This window comes from Musca vetustissima, unplaced genomic scaffold, assembly GCF_032173495.1.
Source record: "Musca vetustissima isolate MV318-11 ecotype Yass unplaced genomic scaffold, APGP_CSIRO_Mvet_v1 utg65091, whole genome shotgun sequence".
Classification (NCBI taxonomy): Eukaryota; Metazoa; Arthropoda; class Insecta; order Diptera; family Muscidae; genus Musca; species Musca vetustissima.
Genome location: NW_026883729.1, coordinates 1 through 10,533, shown reverse-complemented (window position 1 = coordinate 10,533; position 10,533 = coordinate 1). Strand labels below are relative to the sequence as shown.

Here is a 10,533-nt window from a genome sequence, read left to right as displayed (position 1 = left end):
CATGATCAGCTCACACACACAGAAACCCATATTGAAGTGATCTCTATTTACTCACCCGCTGAGCGCATGTGTATGGAGATATCCTTTATTAGCTATGCGCCTTCAGCAGCGTGGAGTGTTATCATCCCTTATGTGCATACATGCACACCCAAATAGATTTTAGGACTGCTTATCTATTATTTACGACATATGTAAATGTCTAAATCATCCTAAACTAATACAACCAAATATCATGTTCATATTTTTATGAACAGCCTATTTAATTCTACGTTGTTAAATTAAAAAATATAATAACAATAAAAACAATTGTGTGCATAAGTATTGGTTTTCAAAATTATTATGTGCATGTGTGTAATTACGGCTTGCAAAAAATGCATCAAAATTCAAAATTACTCCAAAAAAGTGTAAATAAATATGTACAAATTATCATATGTAAATATAAACATACCATACCAATAATAGTAGAGTAATATTACGGAATATATTTAGAGAAGCGAAATATGTTGAACAATTGGCTCACAGTCCATGTTATTTATGTATTAAACATTTTTGGAAATATGTCCCTGGATGTTTCTCCTTCGCTGGCTTTTTCCTCCTCTCCAGGCCAAGGGTCTTTCCAATTTTTAAGTAGACAGCGTTGGACATGTAGTGTACCTTATGCTTGGTTAGACTTGCCATTGAAGAACCGTCCAAGACTATCTCAAGGACAGTACCTTCCTCGTTCTCATCCCACTTCTTCACCAGCTGTTTCTTGTTTTGCAGAGCAATCGCTAATGAAGACCGTTGACTTTCGAAGTAGGGGAATGTCTATTTTCTTCACTAGCATGGGTTTGATTTTTTTAGTTTATGGAGACAATACTTGCTACTAGTTTCCTCAAGACGTCTATGCTCTATGAGGACTCAAATTCTAGCATCATCAGGCGATTTGGGTCTCCCTATTTTAGTTAACCTTTTGGATTATTTTCCTCGATCACTGCATACCAGAGCTCAATCCTATACCGACTCCTGGCAACCTTTGGGTATTCTGAGCTTTATATTTATATCAGTCGACGGGAAGCTCTTTATGTATGTTGTGGGTTTGGTATTTGTCAGCTCGTCTGGGGAATTAATTCTATTCGCCACCTCCGAGGCATCAGTTCGCACTTTTTTTCCGGTTCATTCTGGCAACGGCCCTTTTTATCATTGCAACAATATTTAGTCTTCCTCGCCTCCTTTGATCCTTGAAAAAATATTCTTCGAAAATACTTTTTAATTGTACGCAACCTTAAAAGTCAAAGTTGTCTTCTCTAAGCCTAAGTGCTGTCGAGTGTTGGCCAAAAAAAGTGTTTCAATTTACTTCGCTTCTCTTAATGTGATCCCGCAATATTATATAACATCCTGGTATTATGTGGTGATTTGAAATAAAATATGAGAAATATTTCCTTTTAATTTTCTTAGTATTTTGAAATGCGTTTTGGCAAATCAATACGTTACTTTTGTTCGATACTGTTTACAGTGGGTATGGTAAGTACAAATGGAATTGAATATATCGCATCGGTAGATATACATAGCGGATCAGTAAAATAATACTCTCTCCATTTGAATAAAAATCTGCTTATATCGTTTACCGATGTGATGGATTTTTAAAGAACTTTTAAGTCAAAAACCTATCTTTCAGATCTTATATCTCCCGGTGGCAATTTATGTACCAGCGCTAACCTTTAACCAGGTTAGTGGTATTGATGTCCATACCATAACTCCCGTGGTGTGTGTAGTCTGTACTTTTTACACATGTGTGGGAGGTCTAAAGGCTGTCGTGTGGACCGATGCCATACAAAGTGTTGTAATGTATGGCACCATTTTAATTATTTGTATTAAGGGTACCATCGATTTGGGTGGCTTGGGAGAGGTGTTGCAGAGAAATTTGGAAGGTGGTCGCTTGAAAATACCAGAGTAAGTAAAAAGGGTAATTTGGATTTATAAGATTATACAATTTTAGTAACCAATAATTGTAGATCCACATGGAACTCAGACAGATCCTTAAAAGGATAGGAGTTCCCATGTTCTGATAATATATTTTGTTATCTTATTTTTTGAACTAGCCTCACCTGGGATCCCACCGTGCGTCTATCGATGACTGCTGTCATTATTGGCGGGACTTTACATAAAATCCAGTCGAGTGATGTTAATCAAATGTCTCTGCAGAGATTCCTCTCTTTACCCGATATGGGAAAGGTCAAACAGTGTATGATTCTGTTCACAACCCTATTGATATTTTTACTTTTCTGCTGCTGTTATATGGGTCTACTGAGCTATGCTTCGTTTCATGATTGTGATCCATTGGTGACAAAGGTGAGAAGACAATTGAAGATGACCTCAAAGGTCAAAGAGGCATTTTCGATGTATAGTACACCTGAGAGGCCTTCGATATATAGAAGATCTAAGAGGCCCACAACGTATGAAAGTCCTCGGGGGCTTTCTATGTTTATGGAAGACCTCAGAGGCCTTCTATGTGTATAGAAGACCTCAGAGCCTTCTATGTGTATAGAAGACCTCAGAGGCCTTCTATGTTTATAGAAGACCTCAAAGGCCTTCTACGTATATTGAAGACCTCGAAGGCCTTCTACGTATATTGAAGACCTCAAAGATCTTATACATCACGTGTAGATTCCTCAATTATTTTTCTTGATATTCTTCAGCTCGCCAGTGCCGATGATCAAATGCCCACAATTTTGGTGATGCGGATTTTGGGTATAATACCCGGTTTGCCGGGTATTTTCGTTGCTGGGGTATTTAGTGCAGCGTTAAGTTCTCTTTCAACTGGCTTAAACTCTCTGGCCTGTGTAATCTCGGAAGATTTAATAAAACCTGTACTAAAAAATCCTCTCAGCGAATGGCAAACTGGATTTTTGTTACGTTTCATTGTGGCCTTTTTTGGGTTGAGTTGCATCGCCTTGGTATTTGTGGTAGAGAAAATGGGTACAGTTTTGACGTTGGCCACTATGACGGGTGCGGTAACAATGGGCCCACTGTTGGGATTTTATATCTGTGGTGTCTGTATGCCATGGGTAAATGGCAAAGTAAGTATGGGAAGGAGGGCAGATATTTTTCAATGGAGGATCATTTTATTTTTTTATTACAGAGCATTCTTATGGGTGGGGTTGTTTCATTTCTCACCCTGGGCTGGATTTGTTTCAATGCCCAATGGGGTCAAATGCAAGGTTTGGTACGGCATCCCAAACTGCCAGTTTCCGTTGAAGGTTGCACCTATGATTATGATAATTCTACGCTGTGGGAAAGGCAAAATTATACGTGAGACCATATCTCTAATATCTAATAAGGAATTGAATGAAATAATTCCCATATTTTTCAGACCCTCGGAACGTAACATCTACCACCTATCCTTTATGTGGTATACCGGTTTCGGTGGCATCATTTGCTGTCTGGTGGCCAATATTGCCTGTTTGTTGTTCGGCACAAATAAATTGGAAGACATTAATCCCGATCTCATTTCACCAGTATTACATAGATTTCTACCTCCTCGACGGGTTGAAGTTATTTCCACGGAAATGGAACCCTTGAAAAAACTATGTGATGAAGGAATTATTGTTAAGAAATCTTTAGATGTTGTTGAATAAAAATATTTTAGAAAAAAATATTAAAAAAAATGATTTTAAAAAAATGTTGTTTCATTATTTTGTATTGTCCAGGTGTTTGTCGCCGGTTCGTTCGTCCCCCAATGCACTATTTTGCACTTGCCATTCGCTTTCTAGCACCGCACAAGTAGTTAGTTTTTTATTTCGGCCAATTTTTCAAAGATTATATCGGGTATCTTTTTATTTCTTCTTCTTTAGTATCTTGAAATGCGTTTTGATCGTCGTCTACGTTTCTTTGGTTCGGTAATGTTTGTACTTATATCGGTAAGTAGGAAATTTGATTTTGATATTAACTAATTGTGTTTTTGTTGTATTTTTAGTAGTTCCTATATATGGTTTACCACAAAGGAAGATTGATCAAGGCGTAAATGAGATTAAGGAAAGATCATATATATAGAAGATCTTTGAGGTTATCTATAAGTTGATGAGGTCTTCTTTGCGAAAACAAAAATAATCAAACATCAAGGAACAACAGTGCCCGAAAAAAATTGAAAACACCACAGGTCGCTGAACGGTGTCGGCAAACAAGGCCGTTTCCGGCACCCGAAAGATTGCGGTAGCTTCTAACAGCGGCAGCCAGATGTCTCGTTTTTCAAACTCCACTCGACTAGACAGCACCTAATTTCACAGGTAGCCGAAGGCTCGTTTGTCAACCCCGATCGACAACAAATTACAATTCCAGAGCCAAGGACTCGTTTTTCAACTCGTTAATCAGCAGTGATCCCTGAGGCAAGAATCACCTCCACATTACTGTCGCGATTGTTCCATTTCATTTCAAAATTGTTTTTTAGTTAGAAAATTATTTCAAGCTGTACAGTGTACTATATACAGGCACAATATCGGCGTCAAATACGAGGTACCTCCCATGGTAGTACACCTTCATAATATAGGATTCCTCCGTCTCAAAGCTTCAGCAAAGCTGCAGGGTACGTGTTTCCTTCTAATTATGGAGTGGAGTTCCTCGTTGGACTCCACTATCCCATTTCGACAAGCTGGCTCCTGTCCAGGAAGTTAACGGCATATTTCATCATGCAGAAATCTAACCGGTTAAAGTCGATTACATAGTAGATGTTCCTATCGTCCGGATAAGATATAAATACATTTCTCTCCAACATTCTTATCCTCTACATATTAGCAACATTCCCTCTTAAGAAAGTCCATCTTTGGCGTCGAAACACTCTTTGCTAGGCAAAGTTTATATTTTTGGCCATTTATATCACATTATCAACATGACGGTTGAATTACTTGCTTGTGTATTAGCAACTTTACCTCCGAAGGAAGTATCCCTTTCATTAGAAAGCCATTTTCATCTTTTTGACCTTTGGCAGCACATGATCCACATGACGGAAGAAGTCCAAGATAATTCATCCTGTCTGACACTGATGTGAATTCATTTCCAAATTTTATAGTTGGAATGTATTTTCGGAAGCTCTTCGCATTCATCGCACATTCAATCTTCTTTCCACAGTGTTTCCAAAAAGGACTCGCAGTACAATGTTAAAAGCAGCCTATGTTAAAAGCAGTTCCATCCAGTTGGCCCTGGTATGTCATATACGAAAAGGTTGTATTGAACCGGTACCAGTAGTGATCCCTGAGGCATTTCTGTTTTCGCCGATCTGAAAGACTCGCTCCTTGAGAAAACTTGCCACCATGCGACAAGTTAGTTGATCGAATCCGAGCGATCAACATTTTGTAAAGAATACCGAGTTGGCAAACTGTGTCAAAAGTTTTGGCAAATTCCAAGCCAATAGCAATGATTTATTTTTTCAGTTTGAGGCCTTCGGTGACATATGTAGAGAATGTTGCCAGTGCAGGGGTTGTCTAATGTTTTGCTCGAAATTCGGACTGGCAACCTCTAAGGATTTTCCTTTCCTCGCCCCGATTATCCCCAAGTTCTTCTTTATACCTGCTGGGTGAAGGGTTTTCATGTACACATTCAATCTTCTTTCCACAGTGCTTCTAAAGAGGTCTCGCAGTGCAATTAAAACATCATCAGCAGTTCGTTTCAGGTGGCCCTGGTATGTCACATACGAACAGGTTGCAAAGAAACGTTGCCAGTAGTGATCCCTGAGGAATTTCTGTTATGACCGATCGCTTTTCCGCCATCTTATCTGCTACTCTCACACGAAAGACTCGATCATTGAGAGTATGCTGATCGCATTCAAGCGATTGTATTTTGTAAAGAATGCCGAGTTGCCAAACGGCGTCAAAAGCTTTGGCAAAGTCTAAGCCAATAAAAATGATTTCTTCCTTCAGTTTGAAGACTTCGGTGTAGAGAATGCTGTCAATACATGGGTTGTCGAATGTTTTGCTCGAAATCAAAACTGGCAATCTCTAAGAATTTTCCTTTCGTCGTCCTGATTTTCGTCAAAGCACCACTTGTATACCTGCTAGAGGCTGGCTGTCAACTCGAAGCCGCATTATTTAATTTTCAACGCAGTAAAATTTTTTAATGTAGGGGTTGACGCTAGGGGTTCTCAATACTGTAAGTGCAGATTAGTTTCTTGTCTGATCACTAGGGGATCTTCTGACCGTAACGTTTAAAGTGAATACGTAGAAACCTCAGTGTCACCGAATTTTAGGTGTTGCACTTGATTGTGGGCCAGATATCTTCTATGTGCACCACTTCGTGGCGTTCGAATTATAATTGTAATTTCAAGATTCTAACATCAGCCGCTTCGACTAAGCGTTGATTATCAATCTTAGCATTTTTATAAAAATAAATTATTATTGCCGCCAAGTCATCATTCTTTCCTTGTGGTAAACCTATATTTGGTCATTTGATTTCAAAATTATATGCTAAACAATAATTTCATTATTTATAAAAAAATGACTCCATATAGCTTCTTTGGATGCCGATATCAATTTATGTGCCTGCATTGACCTTCAATCAAGGTAATTATAAATTATTACATTTAATTATATTCAAATAAGAATAATAACGAGTTATCTGTTTTCATGTTTAGTTACGGGTATTGACCTCTTTACCATTATACCGGTGGTTTGTGTTATCTGTACCTTCTATACGTGTATTGTAAGTAAAACAAACTGGAAACCGATTTTCAGAAAAAAATGAAAATATTTTATTTTAAAATTTCCCAGGGTGGCATTAAGGGTGTCATTTGGACTGATGTCTTGCAAAGTTTCATTATGATTGGTTCGATGGGGTTTGTCATCATAAAAGGCACAGTCGATTTGGGTGGTATGGGTGTGGTGTATGATCGTAATGCTGCTAGTGGTCGTATGGTGGCACCAGAGTGAGTATCATGTTTATGTTTTCCTTTTTTAGGTATTTTATTTCCATTTTGTTTTTATTTTCTTCATAGCCTCACCTTTGATCCCACAGTGCGCATGGGCATTTTTGCTGTCCTTATCGGTGGCACAATGCTGAAGATACAACACACATGCATTATGCAGCCGGCTGTCCAAAGATTCTTATCCTTGCCCGGCATGAAGGAAGTAAAACAATGTTTGATCATCTTCATTTTGGGTTTGGTGTTCATATTGGGCATGTGTATTTATATGGGTCTGTTGGCCTATGCCCATTACTATGATTGTGATCCGATAACGACAAAGGTGAATATTTGTAAAATTTAAAAAAAAAATATTTTGTTTTTTACACCACTGCACCACTAAAGGCTTAAAAGCAGTTATTACCATACATTACATTTTTATACGAAGACTTTTTTATTGTTGACAACTATGATCTTTAGGGGTAAAATATAGGCTTGACTACTACCTTAGGAAAACTCATTAGATTGAACTCACTTCCAGGCTTTTAAAAACTCACTTCTCTCCAGCATATAAATGTGACGTTCGAAATTGATAAGATAAGTTTTATAGATGTGTCACACTTCTAGACAGCATATCTTCTAGAGATCTCATGTAAACAAAAAAATCTCTTAGGAGACTTCTGGCCAGATGACATTTTACAGGTCTTCTATGGATCAAAGGCCTTCTTGTCATTTATAGAAAGACAGATTACTTTCTGAATATACACCCTATACGTCTTCAGTAGAGTTCCGGAGATCTGTAAACTGAATGAGAATTATTCTCTCAGAAAATTGGTAACTACTGTCGAAGGTGCAGGAAAGTTCAGCAAATGTACAGGGAGCAAGCGTTTCCTTCTAAGGTTAGAGTGGCGTTCCTCATTGAAATTCTGATATTGCTCCACAGTCATATTTTCCACAAGCTTGTTCCAGTCTATGTTTGTTCCTTTCAACATGCAGACATATATTTGGAAATCGATGGTATTTTATATGTTTCTGCTGTGTTGACATCGTTGATATCCATGTTGGTCTCATTCCTCTCCTACATTCTAATCCTTTTCATTTGGGTTGACGATATATCCGTTCATGCAGCAAAAAGTAGGTGATGATGGGTCGTGTACTTGTATATCAGTAACTTTACATTCAAAAAAACATCCTATCATTCGCAAGACTTTTGGTATGCGTAGTTCATCTTTCTGTTTTTCGATAGCACATAATCCGCATTGTGGAAGAAGTCGAATTAATCGTGCAGAACAATTCGAAATACTTCATCCTAACACACTTTTGAATTCACTTCCAACATTTGTAGTATTACCTCCGAAGAAAGTTATCTTTTGGTCTTATTTAGTTTAAGTTCTCATGTGTACTTTAAGCCTTCTTTCAACAATGCTTCAGAACCGTCCTCTTTACGGTGGCCCTGGTATGTCGCATTCGAACTACAACCTGTTCGTACCGGCCTCTGATCCCTGAAGCACTCCGGTTTTAATCGATCACATTTCAGAGAACTTATCTTCAACTCTCACACGAAAACGTAGATCCTTGAGAAAACTTGTCACCATGCGACAAATTTGTTGATGAAACCTTCTGTGACAAATATTGAGAAAGCTGCCAGTGCATGAGTTGTCGTGTGCTCTGCTCGAAATACAATCTGTCGGTCTGTAGAGATTCTCCTTTATTCAATATCGCGAATTAGTACCACTAGTGATTCCTTCCAGGTTATCGGGAAATCACCGTGATGATGAGCTCTCCAGCGTCCTTCATGCCAACGCCTGGAACCTTGGAACCTTCTTCGATGCACGTTAAGTTTGAATCTACAAAAGTTGCATCCGTCTTCGTTGATTAATATTCCACTATCGTGCCGTGCGAAGAACTGATTCCGACCACAAACTCAAGATACTGAGTGTAACGTTCGATAGCCTTTTCAAGTTGTCTGTGCAAGCCACTGTTTTGTGCGATAAGCTGAGAAGCAGAAATCGCAGGCGGCAGCACTTGGTACGCTGATAAAGAAACCTTGTTGATCTCTTAAGAAACAATGTGCCGGTCAGTGGTAAGCTATGTAGCACCAGTGAGGTTTGTGAAAGTATGTGATACGCAGGGGAAGAATATTTAGACCTTCCAAGCATGAACTTCTAAATCAGTGTTGAACAGAAGTAAATCGAGAGTAAGTGTGTGAGAGCGTCACCAAAATGACTGTCAAAAATAAGAAAAAGATAATACGTGTGTAGCCATCACCGCTATCGTATTATTTTGTGCATAAATGTCTAGATCAATAAGCCTATCAAGTAGGTCTGAATGGCATTCACACAGACGCAGTCGATCAGGCAGTAGAGCAATATCGCATGAATACTATGATCGGAGACCACCTGCCATCCATCGCTGCAGAGGAGAAGCAGCTGCCCCGAAAAAACACTAGAAGTCTTAGCTCAACTAAGATCAGACTGGTGCAACAGCCAACAATTAGAGTGGTAGATACTATCAATATGATCGACTAATATCTTGGCCTTCTTGGAATTATCTGAGACGATTACTCCGTTATCGGATGAGTTGCCTAAAAGTCCAACGGTTCGCTACTTATTCATCTGATGTTGTAAAGTGAATGAGAATTATTTTCACACAATAATAATAAATATTTAGACGCACTGAAATGAAATTTGTTGGTGGGTTCTAAATTGTGAGGGAAAACAAAATTATCCGATAACATTAGTGCGGGCAGTATTAGTGGTATGTTATTAGTTTCCAATAAATGTCATGAGAAAATATGTTCGGAGAGAAGTAAATATTTTATTGTTGTAGGAATATGATGATCTATACAAGCTCCACGTTAGGGATACGTAATCGAGCGCAAAAGTCAACTTTCCGAGTTTTCGATTTTTTTGCCTCTGACCAAAAAGTCGATTTTTTGCCTTTGACTGAAATGTCCACTTTTCGATCATTCGATTATTCGATTTTGTCAATCATGTTCAAAATCGACTTTTTGATTTTTACCGATTAATTAAAAATCGTCTTAAAATCTTTTCAACAGATAAAATAAAGTTCTGGGATTTGTAATTTTTAGGTAATTTGGGCTTTGCAACCAAGTATTTGTGAAGAAAATCTTGAAAAGTCGACTTAGTCTTTTAGACTTTTCAATACATAAAGTCGATGTATAGATTAGTCGAAAATCGATTTACTTATCCCTCTTACAAGGAAGAGGTGTAACATATTTTAGAACTGGATCTACTGACGTATAATTTATAATTATATTCTTTTAACCAAATTCTCTTCCCACAGCTAGCCCAAGCCAAAGATCAAATCGTCCCGCTGTATGTCATGCAAATTGCTGCCAGTTATCCAGGTTTGGCGGGACTCTTTGTGGCTGGTGTCTTCAGTGCTGCACTGAGTTCTCTTTCCACCGCATTGAATTCGCTTTCCGGTGTGCTATTAAAAGATTTCATTGAACCTTATCGCAAACAACCATTGACAGAACGTCAAACCGCATTTGGTTTGAGAGCAGTTGTTGTTGTATTTGGTTTATCGTCAATGGCCATGGTAAAAGTGGTACAAAAACTCGGTATGGTAATGCAGTTGTCAACAACTATCGGTTCAATGACCGCTGGGCCACTGTTTGGTATGTTTACGGTGGGCATGAC

At 38.4% G+C, this 10,533-nt stretch overlaps 2 protein-coding genes across 2 annotated transcripts; both read left to right on the top strand.

Moving 5' to 3' along the window:
* The first annotated feature begins 1,446 nt into the window (after positions 1 to 1,446).
* On the top strand, positions 1,447 to 3,617 carry LOC133330764 (sodium-coupled monocarboxylate transporter 2-like). Its single transcript, XM_061539174.1, has 6 exons — positions 1,447 to 1,503; positions 1,658 to 1,932; positions 2,082 to 2,331; positions 2,679 to 3,059; positions 3,122 to 3,291; positions 3,353 to 3,617. Exons 1-6 carry the CDS (start codon positions 1,447 to 1,449, stop codon positions 3,615 to 3,617), a joined length of 1,398 nt encoding a protein of 465 aa, XP_061395158.1.
* Positions 3,618 to 5,129: 1,512 nt separating this feature from the next.
* On the top strand, positions 5,130 to 10,511 carry LOC133330766 (sodium-coupled monocarboxylate transporter 1-like; the record flags this gene model as incomplete). Its single annotated transcript, XM_061539176.1, has 4 exons — positions 5,130 to 5,177; positions 6,738 to 6,892; positions 6,962 to 7,211; positions 10,175 to 10,511. Coding segments are annotated over exons 1-4 (790 nt in total), but the record flags the coding sequence as incomplete, so codon positions are not given.
* Positions 10,512 to 10,533: the final 22 nt, after the last annotated feature.

Excerpts from the sequence above, each read along its gene's own strand:
- LOC133330764 (XM_061539174.1), top strand. The coding sequence starts at position 1,447 with ATGCGTTTTGGCAAATCAATACGTTACTTTTGTTCGATACTGTTTACA. Across the intron at positions 2,332-2,678 it reads GTGATCCATTGGTGACAAAG|CTCGCCAGTGCCGATGATCA; the intron begins GTGAGAAGACAA and ends GATATTCTTCAG. Across the intron at positions 3,292-3,352 it reads TGGGAAAGGCAAAATTATAC|ACCCTCGGAACGTAACATCT; the intron begins GTGAGACCATAT and ends CATATTTTTCAG.